Source organism: Henckelia pumila, unplaced genomic scaffold (genome assembly GCF_033568475.1).
Source record: "Henckelia pumila isolate YLH828 unplaced genomic scaffold, ASM3356847v2 CTG_80:::fragment_1, whole genome shotgun sequence".
Classification (NCBI taxonomy): Eukaryota; Viridiplantae; Streptophyta; class Magnoliopsida; order Lamiales; family Gesneriaceae; genus Henckelia; species Henckelia pumila.
In genome coordinates this window covers 1,917,266-1,936,453 of record NW_027331883.1, presented here as the reverse complement: position 1 = coordinate 1,936,453, position 19,188 = coordinate 1,917,266, and the positions used below count along the sequence as shown (strand labels likewise).

At 32.8% G+C, this 19,188-nt stretch overlaps 3 protein-coding genes across 4 annotated transcripts; 2 read left to right on the top strand and 1 right to left on the bottom strand.

Annotated features, from left to right (window-relative positions):
• Window positions 1-981: 981 nt before the first annotated feature.
• On the top strand, window positions 982-1,716 carry LOC140873787 (brassinosteroid-responsive RING protein 1-like). The gene has a single exon (XM_073277037.1). It carries the CDS (start codon window positions 1,000-1,002, stop codon window positions 1,495-1,497), a length of 498 nt encoding a protein of 165 aa, XP_073133138.1. The 5' UTR covers window positions 982-999; the 3' UTR covers window positions 1,498-1,716.
• Window positions 1,717-4,685: 2,969 nt separating this feature from the next.
• LOC140873805 (uncharacterized) lies at window positions 4,686-6,509 on the top strand. The gene is made up of 4 exons (XM_073277062.1): window positions 4,686-5,486; window positions 5,558-5,725; window positions 5,839-5,967; window positions 6,151-6,509. The coding sequence occupies exons 1-4, from the start codon at window positions 4,935-4,937 to the stop codon at window positions 6,313-6,315; spliced, it is 1,014 nt and encodes a 337-aa protein (XP_073133163.1). The 5' UTR covers window positions 4,686-4,934; the 3' UTR covers window positions 6,316-6,509.
• A 4,586-nt stretch (window positions 6,510-11,095) lies between these two features.
• On the bottom strand, window positions 11,096-18,981 carry LOC140873696 (general transcription and DNA repair factor IIH helicase/translocase subunit XPB1). Of its 2 annotated transcripts, none has more exons than XM_073276913.1 (20): window positions 18,909-18,981; window positions 18,717-18,757; window positions 18,530-18,605; window positions 18,262-18,424; window positions 17,326-17,548; window positions 17,179-17,235; window positions 16,889-17,032; window positions 16,245-16,325; window positions 16,040-16,127; window positions 15,431-15,768; window positions 15,288-15,363; window positions 14,972-15,165; window positions 14,439-14,602; window positions 14,270-14,342; window positions 13,497-13,610; window positions 12,228-12,308; window positions 12,066-12,125; window positions 11,803-11,886; window positions 11,561-11,703; window positions 11,096-11,439 (listed from the first exon to the last, which is right to left on the bottom strand). In XM_073276913.1, the coding sequence occupies exons 1-20, from the start codon at window positions 18,916-18,918 to the stop codon at window positions 11,343-11,345; spliced, it is 2,307 nt and encodes a 768-aa protein (XP_073133014.1). In that variant the 5' UTR covers window positions 18,919-18,981; the 3' UTR covers window positions 11,096-11,342. The 2 variants fall into 2 exon arrangements, with proteins under 2 accessions (XP_073133014.1, XP_073133013.1); XM_073276912.1 differs by having other exon boundaries at window positions 18,262-18,435; window positions 18,532-18,605.
• Window positions 18,982-19,188: the final 207 nt, after the last annotated feature.

Here is a 19,188-nt window from a genome sequence, read left to right as displayed (position 1 = left end):
AAAAAAAACATATAAATATAAGAATGAATAATGAAATCATCAAACTTAGCACAATCCACGTTCTCTAACTCATGCATACCCAGCTCCTCATCACATTCCACACTCATTATTTCATCCTTAACTCCTCAGTCCATTCCAAACTCCTTAGTTCATCTTTAGCTATGAAAAGATCTTGGAGTTGCGATAAATATTAAATTTTTTTTTGGAAGAAAAAAAAACTTGCAAAAATACCTTATGTTATTATATCACGCACATACACACATGTGTGTGTGTGTGTACATGCATTAAATTTAGTATGGTGTAGTGGGTTTGAAAAGGGACTGATGAGTGGGAACAATTAATGAGACCCACCTTAATTTGATGCCTCGTGACATTTACCTTACCTCAAAGACTTTTCTCAATCGGTCCCCCAATACACACTCACTCTTCCATCCAATCTAAGGACTCATGCATTGCACATTCAAATCAATGTCTCATCTAATTTTACAGATGTATTACTACTTTAAATGGAGTGACAATATTAAAGCGGTGGTTGTTAATTTGGTATGATGCCAACTATATACATTAACTCATATCATTCACTCTCATCACTAGTGAAATAAATATGGTTTTATTTCAATTGTTGTACGTACGTCTTAATATCACATTATAGACATCCTTTGTCTTTTTCTCCATAATTATTTTGACAAACAAAGAAAATGTGGAGATCTTATTTTTTAATTAAATTAAATAATAATAAATTGCGTTTGTATAATAATCCCCACACGTGCTAATCAACCACACGTATGCAAATGGTTACGACAAGTTCTGACAAATGGCACCCCTACGAAGGAGACAGCTGATACACCCCGCCCGCACTCTCATGTTCCTCGATTGTCATTTACTATTTTCATCAGACCCATTTTCGTCATTTCTCACAACTCCCACCTCCCTATATAATTCATCTTCGTCTTCATATTAATATTCACATTCAATATTATCTTCGAACCGGAGCTAGAGATGGGATTTCCCGTGGGATACACTGAGCTGTTTTTCCCCAAGCTACTGGTCTACGTATTGACGCTTCTGGGATTCGTCCGTAAAGCTTTATACGCCGCCTTCTCCTTCTTCGGGCTCGGGGATTTCCTGGAGCCCGAAACGGTGCCGGTTTCCACCCGGGAGGAGCCCGTGTCGGTGTCGGCGGCGCTGATCCGGGAGCTGCTACCGGTGGTGATGTTCTCGGATTTGGCGGAGATGGAGCCGCCGGAGAGCTGCGCGGTGTGCCTGTACGAGTTCAGCGGGGAGGATGAGATCCGACGGCTGACGAATTGCAGGCACATATTCCACCGGAGCTGCGTGGACCGTTGGATGGACCACGACCAGAAGACGTGTCCGCTGTGCCGGACGCAGTTTATTCCGGAGGATATGCAGGAGGCTTTCAACGAGAGGCTGTGGTTGGCTTCTGGCATTTCTGATTTCTACTGCGACATTTCCCCCATTACCGCCGCCGGCTTGTAGCTCGGATTCTTTCTAGTAATTTTTTGAGGCTTTCTTTTTCTTTTTCTTTTTTCCATTTCTTTATACATATATATTATATATATATATATACACACACACACAGAAATATATATCTATCTATGTGTGTGTGTGCAAATTGCAATATGGATTGGTATGTAAATGTAAATATTACGAGGAAAACCGTGGAGAAATTAAAGAGGATTATCGGAAATTATTTGGGATTAATTTATTGAATTTAAGAAATAGTTTTATTTTTTTTAAGTACAAATACATGTCATGACTTAAATATAGAAATGTTAAACTCATAATACACATGAAATTATAAAATTATTTCGTTACTTGATTTGAAAAAAATCTTTTCAAAATACATTAAATGTATTCATGTAATTTTTAATGCAACTTGTAATTTACGTAGCATCACCCTAAATACAATTATATGAATTAAATGCTACCATTGCACACAGGATTTTGAGCGCGGATTTCAGATATGTTAATATGAATTATATAAAAAAAAAAACTTCTAAATCTATAAACTGGTATGATAGGGAAAAAAAATTAATTAACTTGGATATTTTGTGTTTTTCAGTTTAAGATAGAAAATAAATAAAATTGCAAGGTTTTTAAAAAAAAAAAAAAATTATACTATTATAAGGTTTGCTGGTGGATTGCCCCGGTTCAGCCGGATCTTGTCATGTACTTCAGTACTTGTGCTGTTCTTCCATATTAATTCTGATCAATTAACCAGTTAAATCGGATCTATTATATTTCAATTTCAAATTAAAAATACTTTCTTTTTTTTTAAAAAAAATAATTAATTAAGAACGATAAAATTATTTATTTGTCGTACGTAGCATGCAAGATAGTACCTTGGTCTTGGTTCTTTCGAACGTAAGTATTATAGCTAGTTCATTATGACTTTCACTTGTAATGCATCTTCTGTTCCTTTCACATGGAAATAGTTTTTGTACGAAGAATACTATTTTATTCACTTTTTTTTTTTCAGACAAGGTGTGAGACGGGGGTCATCCATCATCGATGAGAGGCTAATTAGTTTTTTTCTCTCCAAAGTTCAAATTTATATATGATTTTGATCGATCATTAATAAATTATTATAATTCATCGACACTTAAAACTCGAAAATTTGTATACAACTACATTGAAAATAATGTTAATTCGCACACCGTTTGTATGTCATAAGCGTTATCATTGAACAAAATAATTCTTATTACACTTGAAAAATTAATGTCTAGGTTAAAAACAAAACCATAACGAGTGAGGATCAATTAAGCCTTAATTCTATCATATATGTTCTTTACCGCACTTGGTTGATTCTGATTATTTCTTTGGATTATCATGTTGAGGCATCTTTAAGTCACAAAGACTATTTTAAAATCAATCTAGTGCATTAGTTGGTGGGAGTAGAGGATTTTTTTATTAAAAAAAAAATAGATATATATAAATGGCGATCGCACAAAACTTGATGGAGAATCCGCTAATATCAAAGCAAAGCCACTATTTTTTATAATAATTTTAACTTCTTTAGATACATATAAAATGTTTATTTGCAAAACTAAGTTTTCGCCTTCTGGAATTCGAGATCCATTTTGCGGAACGTAAAAATTCAACATACAAGGTTTAGCTAGTTAATATGGGACGTCTGTGGACTAATATAATCACTTATTTTTAAAGGTAACAAATATTATTTAAGAATAGAACTGCTACCTCCAAAAACCGATATTATATAATCAATGTTAAAAATAAATATTTTAGCCTTTATCTACAAATCGAAAATATCCGTCCCTAATGCTCAACATTTAAATAAAAAACGTATACAAGGCGAAATACGCATGTTTCGCCAGGAAATTCTTAATTCTTGTCGATATTTCCTAATGACGGCTTTTTTTGTTACTAACACACACTCGACGTAGACTAATTAAAAGCTTACAATCCTTCAAAAAAAAAATAATAATAATAGCACAAAAATTCCTATTAAACGAATTTACAATTAAATTTTGTGAGACAAATTTTTTGTTCGATTCGATTAATAAAAAAGTATTATTTTTTATATAAAAAATATTATTATTTTTATTGTAAATATTTGTTGGATGGATCGGTCCTACTATAATAATATATTCTTAAAGTATGAACATTAATGACAAATTTTCCTACTTATTTTATTACATCCTTCATGGTATATAGGTCCACTCAAATATCCCTAAAACAAAAGGAAAGAAAGAGTGAATGAAGGCCCACTCAATTAGCCACAATAATTTCAAGCCCAAATACGAAGATCCAATTACATCGTTTATTGGGCCAACTTTATTCAAAATTATGACGCCTGGATCCACAACCATTGCCCAGATCTGATTTGTTTGGACTACCCATTTTCACAGAAACAAGTTTATATCTTACGGATATTAAGGTAGTGTTTGCAACCTCTAAAAATAAGTGATTATGGAGATTTTTTTAATAAATTTGTTAAAATTTTTTCCATAATCACTTATTTTTAGAGGTTGCAAACACTACCTAAATGATCTACCTTTTTACCTAACTAAAAATTTGTTGATATTAATCAATCAATCGAATTCACATCTTAGTATTCAATAATTAGTTTATGATCATTGGCTTCCAAATAAATTCAATCAATCGTATTCACATCTTAGTATTCAATAATTAGTTTATGATCATTGGCTTCCAAATAAATTACCCGACACAGAAAATTTTTGACCATGACTGTGAATTGTGATCTTAAAATAAAAGGAGAATATGAAAAAGACAATTAAAGATTGAATTCTATGATGTCTTGAGCTAAATTTCGAATCATCGAAAGCTTTGAATCCCTAACCTATTCTAGGAGTGTAAATGAATAGAATTTCTAATACTTTTAAACTCGTAAATTTCTTGTTCGTGCTCGAACTCGAGTTACGGACCGAGCTAGTTTTTATATATGATCATAATTTTGTTAAAGAACGAATTAAAACTATCTCTTAGTAGCTCTCTCAAATACTAGCTCATAAATCATGTTTTAGAAGCTAGTTTTTATACTTTTGACTCGGGGTTGAATTTATAAATATGTAAACGACGAGGACTGAAAGAATCATTTCACATTCGGAGGGACTAAAATGAAATTTCCTTGTCTTTTTATACCACAAGATCTGACCTTTCAATTTGCTCTGTCGTTTGAGCTTCCAAAGCTCAGCAGTGGAGGAACATTTACTGCGTGTGTTTCTTTCTATTTGAGGAAAACAATTTTAAAGTGGGAAAAAAAAAATAGATAATGCAAAATAAGATTCTTGTCATCTTGCTCATAAATTGACAAGAAATTTGATTGAACAAACCATCAAATTTCAACTGTCATCTCCAAATTTTGTTCGTGCTACAACAGAATTTTCTTACCCAGAGTTCGATTCAATTCAATTCTGGGTGCTGGATTTTCGATGGCTTCTGATATGTTTTTATACGAAAACTCTATTCTAGCCGATCCATTCTTCCCATTCACCGATTCCTCCGCCATTGATGCCCACCTTCATATCCCATTTCAAGAAATTCATGAATATCAAGCGACTGATACGATCCCAGAAAACGAGAGCGGAAACCCAGTTGATGAAACGAGTCTTCTAAACGAAATCGCGTCTGTTTTGCTCTCATCTTCTTCCCCACCAAGTTTCAAGCTCGAAAATTTATCTCTAACCCAGTTGAGGAATGAGGGGCGGAACTCTGTTTTGGGTGTGAAAACAGAGGAATGTGGGTTAAAATTCGACTCAAATCCTTTTCTGCCGCAGAATAGCATAGATGAATTATCTGCAATGAAGTTCATGCAGAGGAGTTACAGCAGCAATTCATTCGTATATAATTGCCAGAATTCATCATCATCGTTTCGAGCTGGATTCGACAGTGTTATGGAGTCTCTGAACTTGCAAAATCCACCTGAAAGCAGCATCTTCGGCTCCGGTCAAATGAGAAGAGTTTGTAGCACCGGAGATTTACAGGTAATTAATTATACATAAATTGGTTTTTCATGTATATAATATATTTGTGACAGAATGTGAAAACAAATCAGATGGCGAAAACAAATAATGCTTTGAGTTCGAGTCCTTTATCGGCAGAAAAGTCATTAATGGAGGAAGCAAATTTCAAAATAGGACGCTACAGTACAGAAGAAAGGAAGGAGAGAATTGACAGATACAAAGCCAAAAGGACTCAAAGAAATTTCAATAAAACTATTAAGGTAATAATTAATATTGGAGAATCAATTATATATTGTTATTCAAATATGTTTTATTTAATAAATATTAGTAAAATCTGTTTGTTTGTTTGTTTATCATGAATGTGAATAAAAAGTATGCATGCCGGAAAACGTTAGCGGACAACCGATTAAGGATCCGAGGAAGGTTTGCTCGGAACGATGAAGGTGGCGAGATTCCGAAAGCATCAATGTCTCACAGATATGAGGATGAAGATTATTTTTGGGTAATATTCCTTTTTATTATTATTATTATTATTATTTTATTTAATTTAATGGTCCAGTTTCTTTGTTTTTATAATAAAATATTAATACTTTTGTCTATGCATGCAATGAAATTAAATTTTTTTGCAATAGCTTTTTGAGTATTACTACTAGTTATATGATCATGATCCGAAATGTGGCTGCAGAACGATGGATTTCACCAAGAAGACGACCAAGGAATCGAACGACTGGGATCGTCGTCCTTCCGCGGTTTGAATGCGACAATGCTACAAACTCAGTATGAGAATTATAATCATCGATTGATTACAAGTTGTAGAGAGCAGATGCCAAGATCAGTTCAGTTCAAATGAAGTCTTCAATGATATATATTATTAAGTTCGAAGGGCAATTTTTATCAATTTTTGAATAATTTTTAAAATTAATAAGCTCTTTCAATGGGAAGTTGAGGTTAACAATTAGCATAGATCCTTTCCATGAGATGGATGTCTTGCATTTGTTTTGTAATTGGCATTACTCAATATAATTAGCTAGTTACATTTCATTATTTCATAGATTGTTTTCAAATTTCATTATGATGAAATTCTTAAATCGTTAATTACGTCAAATTAAACACAAATTCAAGGCTATTTTTGATTTGATCGTCGAGCTTAATTAACATAATCGTTTTATATATTTAATCTAAAAATATTTAGTTCAAATCCATTAATAATTTCTAAATAATCCGCAGAAGAAAGGAGTTGAAGATATTTGCATCGATCAATTAAAATATTTATTGTCTTTTTAAATCGGCTGTGTTTCATTCGAAACGGCATAATATACTCGCTGCCTCCGGAAACTGTATATAATTTACACAAGTTAATTTCAGTTATTAGGCCCATAAAATATGATGATTGTTATTTTATTAATTTTATTAACAAATTATTTTACATTGATCACCGTTTAAGTACTTGCAAATTAAAATTTTTAAGAACCAAAATTTTGATTAACAATTATCTAAAGTCTAGGAGTCTAGGACAGTGTTGTTTTCATTATCATTTTTTTTAAAAAAAAATTTATCATATATATTATATATATATATATATATATTAATTTTTATTGTATTTTTTTACCATTTCATATTGAATATTTGTTTTTTTTAATTCTAAAATATTAAACAAACTATTAAAATCAATAAAATAATGGCAACTACTTTTATAAAATCACAAGAATATAATTTTATTTAAACATAATCAAATAATCCCAATAAATTTGACTATATAGGAAATGATTCAACATTCTCGTTTTTCTCCGATTATTTTTCCTTATTTTTTCTAAAATTTCGGTTTCCAGAGAATTATGAAAAGAAAAACAATACAAGCTCTAAAGTGTAGCATTAACGCGTAGAATTTTGGGGTGGGAATGGTGCTTCAAAATTCAGTTGATTCTTTTATTTTTGCTAAAACTAATGCTTTACCTCGAATAGTGTTAATTAAAGAAGTAGAAGCGATGACTTAATTTCAAGGAGGCCCTTAGTTAAATTGATGGCATGGGTTTCCAAGATGTAATTTTTGAGTCAGATTCTAAAGTAGAGATTGATGTAGGGAGTATTTGCAATAGATTGTGCTTTTATAGAAGTGATTAATTTATAGATTATAAAAAAATTAAAAAAAATCAAAAGTTGGTAGTCTTTGAAAACATATGTGAAAATCTAAAAATCAAAGTTGAGTAGTGTTTTATAAATAAGTGATTAGAGTGATTTTAACAATGACTTTCTTATTAGAATCACTTTTGAAGAATTATAATCATCACATGACTTGCTTTTAGATTTCAATTAAGTTAAACATAAGGTAACACATAATATAGGTTTAAGAAACACACATTTTTAAGCCAAAAACTAACAATCACTTTTTTTTTAGTGATTGTAAAGACTCCCGTAACGTGTTGCAAACAATGTTGCTATGACGTCTTATTTTCATGCTCATCCTACGGTCAGGACTTCTCCTTCGGATCTTTGAGTGAAGATTGTTATTTCTCTAGTTCTTAATGATATTATTTTTTCCTTAAAAAAAATTACACAGACAAGAAAACAAAGGCCAATTGTGATACTCACTCATCATAGAACTTTAGAAACATTTTGCCAATAGTATAAGAGACTACCAAAGTGGTAGCCGCACTAAAATAATAGCATCATTTGCAGGTTGATCATGATTATGTTTTCCTTAAATTATAAAATTAAAACCAAGTTTCTTCGCATGATTGGACATCTTCGAACCAAATTGTTTTTACTAAAAATGTATCATATAAATCAACAAGAATCACGACTTATAAATTCATCTTGGTCAAAGATCTTCAAGACCTAGCTAGCTAATATTAATTAAGACATATAGTAGGGCATATATATATCATGCATGATTAAAGTATAGTACTTAATTATTTCTCAACCCTTTTCATCATGGTCATTATCAAATATCGTAAATTAAATCATAACAAAGTTCCCCATTGTCTTCCTATATTTCAATAACAAGATCGATCGAAAATCATTAATTGGTTGATTATCGTTACCAAAATTTCATCACGGATCCAGCGTGTAATATATGACCATGTACGATAATTAAGATTAAACTAATTGTTAATATATATGAATAAGAAACATTCCTTAATAATGTACATGTATTATATATATATATATATATATATATATATATATATATATATATATATATTTGATTTGCTTGCTTTACTCATATCATTGTACTAATTAATCCTGATTCTTAATTTGTAATGATCAGTTTATAAAGCAAATTCTTTTTATAAAAACCGATCAAAGCATCTTCGAATGTCTTTAATAATATTTTAGCCCATTGATGATGAAATGACTCGATCCTTTCTTATTATTCTTGACTAAATTCTTCCAAAACCTTTTTTTCCCTAAAAAAATATGATTATTTTGATCTCTGAGACCACCCTAGCAAACTTTTTTTTAGCCCCATTAATTATATTGACACCTACTAAAGAGCACTCAATTGTAATATGTATAAAATAATATGAAACCCCATAGAATCTCCAAGAGTGGAGAAGAAAAAAATATTGTGAGAAATTAAGAATCTCATAATACTTTCACTAATTGTAATTTAATGCAACCCGTACGCATTTTCTCTTTGGTATGTATGAAGCGATTTCAGAATAAAATTCAATCAGAATTATGAATTATCAAAAAGGTCAGCACTTTAATTTTTTGGTATTATATGCTACCGTTAATATCTATATTCCAAGAAATCACTTTTGACCGGATATAATGGAGACAATACAGTAACTACTTCGACATTCTATAATAGCAGCCTACAGAATATAAAATAAAATGATTGTCACTTCAAATAAATTTTCTTGTCAAATTTATATGTCTAAATCGCTTGGTGCAATAATTGTCTTATTAGGAGAACGAATAAAACGATAAAAAAACTGATGTTTGAATGATTGTACAGTTTGAAATATTTGATTTACATAGTTACAATCGACTATATATAGTTTTTAACCTAATAACAAGCGTGTGTTTGGTCTTGACAATAGTATTAATTAATTATATTAGGGATAATCATAAGATAAATATTGTGCACGAATGGTGCATGACTTTACGAAATTCAACACTACTAAGTGACACTACACCCAGCAGGCAGGAGATCATGCATGTGTCTCTTTAATCATCAAACATTTGATTTACTATACAACAAAATGCATTGAACTTTGACTGCTCCTATAAAATCTTATTCGTATAATTTAACATTTTTACGTTTTCATCGATTATATATTATATATATATATATGTGTCTCCATAAGCATAAAATATATATGAATTTAACGTCGTAATTTAGGGCAATGGTGCTACCTTAAAATAAAAAAAAAAATTAATTTTTTTTAGAACTATACATATTTTAAAAATATATTATCCGGAAAATATATAGTTGCTTTCCCCTACAAGTTTTGTGCGCTTTCCATTTGATTCTTCCAAGGGAACAATAAGCTCCAAACGAATAAAGTGTACTCTCACTTGGAATCTATGTCTCGACCTAATAATATTAATCCAAGTGCCGTCGAGTTAAAAATATTACACATCAGGTTCGAAAATATTTTATTTCATTACAAAAAAATATGTTAAAGGTTCCATTAATTAATCATATAAATCCCCTTAATTTTTATTTTTTAAACATTTTTCACTTGATTTTGGGTAGAACTAATTGATGAATACTTATTTTCAAGGAATAAATACTTACTCGATCGTGTGAAATTTTGTGATTTTTTTTAACATGAAATTTTGCGTGATTTCAATTATGCAGTCTACACATATAAATTAGACACGAAAATGAATCAAATTGTCTTTTCAAATTTGTGTGCATGTTTTGCAAAAAAAAATAAAAATATTCAGATAAAACCTTGGCTCAATACTAGGGGCCTTATTCCATTGTAGAGAGTATAGATATAATAATAATTTCAATTCGTCGCGTACACATTATAAATGGTTAAATGCAACCCCCTCGATCACAATTATGGAATAGGGAATGTGCCAAAAGCAGTCAAATGCATGTTGGAAAGCTCCACTTCATAATATATATGTGTGTGTGTGTTTTAGTGTGTTTTTATTTGATAAATTGAAGAAAATTACTTGGAAAATGTGAAGAGGAAAATTCCGTTTCGTTTTCGCGAGGAAAAGTGAATTCCCCGGATTGGAAGTGTGTGTGTGTGTGCGCGTGGGGAGTGACTTTTACCAACTTCACAGAAAGTGACATTCCATTTATTTAATGCTATAATTGTCAATTTGCCGACGGCACAAAGAGAGATTGTATAGTATTATTAATTTGATATAATTCTCACTAGTCAAATATTTGTCCACCATAACTATAAGAGTTTTAGTTTGATTTCACGTGAAAATAAAATAAAAGAATGTCTACTCTAGTCCAAGCCCCAAAGTACTATTCAAAGCCCAAATGCGAAGCCACATTGCAAAGAAAATTAACTGTTGCCCAAGAAGGTCAAGATATCTTGATTATAGGTTCAGGCTATTCATCAACATGATAGTTATTATATCTAGAGATCATACATCTCGAGCAATACAATATGCTCCTAAATAATAATTGATTCATAATCGAAACGCTCAAATTCTACCAAATCCCAAGTCCACTGCACTTCCAAAATTACTTCAAACACACTGATATATACATCGTCTTACTCACAAATCGAATGTACGAATTCATCATCCCAAACTACCAAGTTGCTCAATTTTTCCATGAACACCCAACATTGTATTACGTGGGGATGATGATGTATCACAGTTATACTCATCTTATAACAAAAAGTTTCCAACAAATGCAGAAGTAGATAAAAGTTTTGCCAGATGATCACAAATTTAAGGACCAGTAAAACGTTTCTTGAACAAGTGGTGCCTCTTGGCCGGATCCTTAGGCTTGCTCTTTAGCTGCCCATGTAGCCTTTTCTGCCCGGTACTGCAAGGCAATCAACAACGGGGCAATTTAATACAGAGATCAGGAAGAGCGACAAAAAATATTATGAGAAATTGATTTTATTAGAAGGATCAAGGATGCATGACATGTGATGAATCCTTACTTAAATTCCATGTAAACCATTCCACTAGCTCCAGACATCACACTCATGGACCCGAATGAGCGGCGGGCTTTTTCAAGAGCCATGCCATCTGCATCTTCTTCTAGTTGCTCTAAACCGACTATATCATCCCCAGCACATAGCACCTATTTTGTGACATATAAAGAGGAGTCATCAGTACTTGAGTAGTGATAGAAAAGGGATAATATTTCAAGCCACAAAACAAGGACACAAATAAAGAAGACCTGGCCGAGAAGTGCTAGCTGATCATCGAGATAATGGTAATTCAACTCGGGTCCCGAGTCTGAGGGTGGTAAGCTCGTGATAACCTGGAACAGCCAGTTAAAACATTCAGAAGCATGGCCAAAATGCAATTCAAACATTTGTTATATTTGTAAATGAAATATATTTCAAGAAGCAAGTATGCGGGACTTGAAGGGATAATGTAATTGGAGTCGTTATAATGTAAGAATGCTAAAGTGCATCAACTTTTGAAACTGTTATGTACCTTAAAACTATAACCTTGATCAACCAAAAACTGCTGTCTTTTGGTTGAGTAATACATCTCCTGCATTAAAAATAAATCAACAATGTGATTTTGGGGGACAACTTAAGTGGGGAAAAAGAGCAAGCAAATCACTTGTAAATGGGAAGGAGAAGACTAACATACCTGGGTGTCTGTAGATACGAGTGAATAGAAAAATGCATTGTACTCTTCCTTGCCTCCTGCCACCCTGTCTTGAGGCTTACCCTATTAAATCAATAAATTCAGACACGACGAGAAACTCAGTCCAAGGGAAATACACAAACAGAGGTAGATGTGAATAAGAACAAACTCAGACTGAATAACTAATTTCTTATTTCCACAATATAAAGGTGACCAACAAAAACAACAATGAATCAAATATTGGATGATCACAGATATACTGACTTACAGAGTGGTCTAATTTTTCCCAAATCGATCTCAAAACTGTTTCAAAGTCAAATTACTTTAAATAATATATATATCATAAGGTTCTCCATGCAGGAAAAGGATTCCTGGGCAGCTTGTGTCAAATACTGATCTGACCTCCAAAATCCAAAAGCTGCACCTTTTTATACGACAAATTTTCTTGGAGAAGAAAATTCACAACTTCTTTCAAGTATTGATTTAGTTATGCGTGAAGTGCAAGCCAGCAGAGGCAGTATTCTTTCTGAACAACGAGATAACATATTTATTCCCCATACGAAAAAATAGGTGCTAATAATCACTTAGACATCTAGAAAGTAAATATGCTGTCATAACTAATCATCAACCTAAAACATAAAATGGCAAGATGATGTGAATACAGGATCCAGGCTATACTTGGTACATGAAAAACTATAAACCATTTTTCAAATGTATATTACTGTAAAAATAGTATTTTTGAATGGTCTATAAGTTTTAAACTCGCATCAGTGCTGCCAAGGGTTGAGCCACAGGATTTTATACCTGAGTGGGCTAAACTAATACAATCATAAATTTTTATTGCAAATATATTCATAAAATTTAATGTATCAAGATTAATATTGAATCAAATATATCATTAACTGATAACATTTTAGTCATGCAACAGAATATGTAAAAAATATTTCTTGAGTAGGATATTTTTTTGGGATTTTTTAATAGAATTTTAACAATTAAACATTGCATACCCATAGTTATTAATATTTGAGTCAGACTATTACTAAAAAAAACGGTTTAGTTAATTTGGGTTATTATTTTTAACAATATAGTCATGCATCATAATTAAGTGGTAAATCGACTACCATTTGTATAACTCTCTAGTTCAACCACAAATATTCACATAAAGCCCAGCACAACCTATATGCATAATCATGCAATGAATTCACTGCCCTTTACATAGACATTCTGCCCCTGAGTGCTGCATGGTGAGCATGCATACCAGGAAAAGCGTACCTTCGCCCTAAGAATACGCCCCAGCCGTTGAGCCTCTTGACGCCTTGAACCAGCATGTGATGAAATCTGAATGATCACGTTTGCCTCAGGAATATCTATGGAATTATCACCCACCTGGAGTCAAAGAGACGATGGTTAAATTAGTCCATCATCCAAAACTACCACAGGCTCTCACAGGACAAAAGAACAGAGAATCAAGATACAAATACAATGACGAAATGAACATAAACAATATATAAAAACAAATGATTAATAGACATCATGATTCATGCCTGAAGTAAAGATGTTCACTTGTGAACATAATGCACGAATTTTGATATCATCACATCGGCAAATAAATTAGCAATCTCATGAAACAAAATGATGAACAAACATCTTCACTCATGACTGAAGTCAAGCTGTTTGCCTGTGAACATGATCCAGATATCACATCAGTTATTCACTTAGCAATAGAGTTTGACATAAAAATGGCTTTGTGGAACTTAAGCATCATAAGAGTGGGCAAGAAAGCACAGGTGAAGATTTGTATACAAATACACATTTCAAATGCATAACACGCAACAAAATAACAGAACATCAAATAAAGACTAATCATGTTCTTAAGGACTCGCTTCTAAACATCTTGTTTGGTCAAGGAAAGCACACACTGATGCATCACCACATGCTACATAGTTGCACATAGACGGATTCAAGAACACTTGGGAAAACGATAGTCTCTTCACATAGCTCAACCAAGAGGATGTTAATACTTGGGCACTAACGTGCATACATACCTTCGAGAGGAAAACGGTGTTCACGTCCCGACTGGTTTTAAATGCATCAAGAATTTTAGTTCTTTCAGCGTGGCTGTGATTTGTGAATCACACAACCCAATTATTATGACATAATATTAAAACAGTATAAGCACGCCAAATTTCAATAGAATAATGATAAAAAGCAAACCTAGTTTCACCAAAAATCATAGGTTTTTGAAGCTTTATTGCATATTCTCGCAGCGCAAAAAGATTATCCGCAAAAACTATTATCTTATCACCCCGCTGCTGCTCATGGAAACGGATAAGGAACTCACAAGCTCTGAATTTATTAGGGTTCATCACATAAAGAGCCTGAAATATGCAATGAAAAACGTGTTGGAAAAACACAGCAAATATAAAATTTCAATTTTCCTGTAAAAGTTTTTGTTCATGGCAGGGAAATAATACTAAGCACAAATTTCAACAAAAAAAAGCCTCTAAAACTTGTCAGAGAGCTTAAAAGTCACTGATCAAGCATGCCACGCTGACGAGAAAAGACCAAAGTTTCAATAAAAGGGGCACTGAAGGTGATTTTAATCAAGGATCGGTGATGTTGCTCTGAGAGCATTTAGTTACGGTAAATTAGTTTGTCTTTGACACGCCGAATACCATGAACATTAATTCAACAGAATTGGATTCTAGAAAAATCATAGTTGAATACTCATCGAGTAAATATAGGACCTGTTTCTTCTTTGAATTTTCTTTCTTTAGATACTCGGCAAAAAACTCCTTCGTCATTGGACACCAGACTTCTGCACACTGAACATTTGCAATGAACCCTCCTTTCACTAAATCCAACCAATTAGCCTCGTATAATTTTGGACCAATAAGGAAGTTCAAATCGGTAATCCTCTCATCTTCTCTCACAAGTGTTGCTGCATATAAAATGACAACAATTTGACTCATCATTCACAATTGCTTATATATTAATATATTAATATTATATTAAATATTTTTAAATATATTAAATATAAATATAAACGTGGCACAAACATACCAGTAAGCCCCAGTTTGCAGTGAGATTTTGTGATACTGATGACCTTCCGGAACATGTGAGCAGGGACTACATGCACCTGGTTTTAAAGAAAATAAATGTAGGCATCATCAAAGAATGTAAACAAACTTATGTCATTAACAAACCTCATCCATTAGAAGCAATCCCCATTCCCGGTTTCTTATTTCTTCGAGGATCTTCTCAGATTCTTCAGATCGTTTGCCATTAAATGCAATCATATTATATGTTGTCACCACCACCCCAGCATTGCCACGAAATCTCTCTTTGCTGTCAGATGTGAAACGACATATTTGTTCCTCTGTAATAGTTGACCACAATTTAAACTGGAAAGCCCACTGATCAACAGACACCGCATTCGTAGCCAAACAAAGACAACTCTTTCTTATCCTGGTGGCAGCAGAAACACCAACCAAAGACTTTCCTGCACCACAGGGTAGCACAATGATACCAGAGCGGGCCCTGCCTGAAACAAGAAAAATAATGAAGTACTGAGTCCTAGATTTTACTCTGAAATATTAATTCTCTTAGCCAGTAAAATAGAGTAATATCCTTGGTGAACTTTTAAGGCCTATGGCATTATATATATATATATATATATACATTTTATACCTGGATAATACATTCAAAATGAAATACGAGCTACAAATAATTGGTATATTATCATTGGCAAACAGATAATACAAATACAAATAAAATAACCACATGAAATGAAAGTAGGTTGCATTTATGCTTACCATTTCCAAACATTTTACTAAGACTTTTTTCTTGATAAGGCCGTGGTTGCGCATGGGGCTTCAATTCAACCTCCAGATCAGGATTTACCTGAAATATCCACAAGAATCACCAAGCATACCCAATGCTGATAACTAAAACTACTGATATTATGATCTCCGATACACATAACTTTCTAAGTTTGGGAAGGATATAAGAGCCACTCACAGTGTCATTTCTAAAGTCATACTCCTCCAACATGGGATAGTTTAGAGCGTTCGGCAAACACCGTTGCTTTACATTTTCAACCTGTTTATGAAAGCTAGTTAATTCCGTGCCCTTTATGCTGAATAGAATACATTGTCTATCATCTGGAATGCCATCAAAATAATACAATTCTAAAACATTCAAATTTGCACCATGTTTGGTAACTATAGAGAGAAAAACATAAATGACATTAAATTGTTATCATCTCAAATTTGCAAGAGAACTAAGCTGCAGTCAGCTCATTGAAACAATTTCCTGCAAGTACGTGGTTGAAAACATGGATAGGCATATGTAGTATATGTCCATGAAAAAAATGTAAATATCTTGAAAATTTATAATATTAGACTGCGTAAAATAGTAGATCATACAGATGTTTGTCTAAGTAAATAGTTTCAGAATCAATATATTTAGCAAGGAGAACCTCCAAATGGCATTTTGCTTTGAATATTTAATGAGGAATAAAAACGAATTGAATTGTCATATCTGGTTCAATGTTGAAGCATTCCGGCTAAAAAGAACATTAATCGATATAAAAAACACGAGAGTTAAGGTCTGCAGTTTGTCACCCCAATCACAGTTCATCTTAAAGAGATGCAAAGACCAACCTGAGCAGGATCAATTTCAAATGAATGAGTTTCTTTTTCTTCAGCTGCAGCTGCCAACTCCACTTCATTTAGCAACTCATTGTGCCCACCTTCTATTTCACCAATAGATTTTCCTATTGTAAACCCATCACCTCCTGGAACTCCCTAAAATAACAGCATTCAAAGCGTGTAAATTATGAACCAAAGATAATAGAAATGCTATATGGCTTAGATACAAAATTGGCCAAGCAGTAACAACAGGTTTTTAAGGGGAGCATTAACCATCCCGAGGCGAATACCTAAACACATACCTCAGCGGAAATCCTTGCTCGTCCTATAACCTCATCCATTAACAATTTTTTCAATACCTGAAAATTTTCGATGGCAATAAAAAAAATATAACATCAAAATCATAAGCTTCATTTTAACTGAAGAATGGGTAGAGTAGAACATCTTGCCTCTGGAAATGGTGACTCAACAAAATATTTATTCTTCTTGAGCACGAGCTTCACTTTTCCATAATTAGCAGTGGAACTATGTATAAAATCAATCATGTCTTTTGGAAGTTTGGTCTTTGATAATTTATTGAGAACAGAAATAACAGTCTCTGTTTCAAGTCCAACTGACACCGCAGCATACAGGGAATGTGGAGTCAAGTTGTACTCATGCATTGATTCTGGCCTGTTGAGTAAAACAAGCATCAAGCATCAAAGCCCGGGCACATGAACAAACTTTAAACAAAATTATTTTGATTCAACCATCTCTTTGCCTGCTTGAATCGGACACTTTTAATACCAACTAGTCTTTTGTTTTGAGTAGTAACTGATTGCATAATATCCCGAGTTATTTTTATCTCTTTTTCGATCTTCAGAAATAATAACTAATATTTGATTCCATAAATCTATCGGATCACAAGTGTAACTAAAAGTTAAGTACCTGATGAAAGATATCGGCACACGCTATGGAGATTGTGCATAGGTCCAATAACAGAAGAGGTTTGAGTTCATTACCTCAATTATGAATTTTCTCAAACCTTACTACTACTACTACTACTACTACTACTACTAATACTACTAAGAATAGCATATTTTGTTACGTCACGTGGATCAATCACAGTCATATCATATATGACCAATAACCAATACAAAATGCATAAAAACGTCCGGCACACAATCTTACATTGTACTTGAGCTATATTATGTTAAATAATAAATATCATGCTAATAAATGCACTGCAATTCAACAATTGGATGATAGTGGTAGGATGTTAAAAGATTAGTTGTGGACAAAAACAAACTGGAAGCATATATTAAAACACAAAAAAGTACAGCAGCAATCAATCAACAATCAAAACTTCCTTGGCGCACCCTTGGAACTAAAGTGTACCAATTTACCTGCAAACTGGTTCAGCAATGGCAATAAGAAAATCATAGGCCTGTTTATAAAGGGGAGAGGAAGTCTCCAAAAAAATTCGACCATCGGCACAAGCCCACAATGGCCGATTTTCATGATCAGGTTTAAGTTCCAATTTTGTAAAGTCTCTCTTTTTCCCTTCACCTGAAAGAACAAATTAAACAAATTGATCAACTGAACCCTCACAAACGCAACACCACCAAAAGTTGGGGAAAATTTATGTCACAATCTGTAAATTAGCGCCAATACCATCTCGAAGATCCTCGTCCATATCTTCATGGAAATGAGAATTATCTTCATCAGCGCCTATGTTCCTATGGTCCTCCTTCAATATAAATAAAAGCAACACAAAACGCATAATTCCACGACAGTTCAGTTTAAAAAGATCAGAGAACTAAACATACAAAAAGAATTGAAATGGAAAAACTCTATGAACCTGAGAGTACTTGATTTTTTTGATATGCCGACCTTTATCGCCTGGAATTCAAACGATATTCAAATCAAATTGAGTATCGAAACTTTAAAAAATTTCCATTCAGAATCATCCTAGTATTACTGCCTGTGTGCTCGTGAAAATACGAATTAATTCAAATTTAATTCGGACAATCAGTTCTTGCAAAAGAAGTACCGTTTCCCATTCCGCACAATTTTGGATTCACTGTGTTCTTGGGGTGGGGATCTTCGGTTGCGTGGTATATAAATAGAAGAAAGCTGAGAGCTCTTTACAAAAAGACCCCTCAATAATACATTATTTACTAATGCTGGATATTTTTTTAATTTAAATTATATAACGATAATAAAAATAAAATAAAATGAATTATTATTAATGCAAATTGCTCAAAAATCCCCAATGCAAATATGTTTTACTCTGCACTTTTTAGCCATTTTTTTGTACCATATTTTTTGTT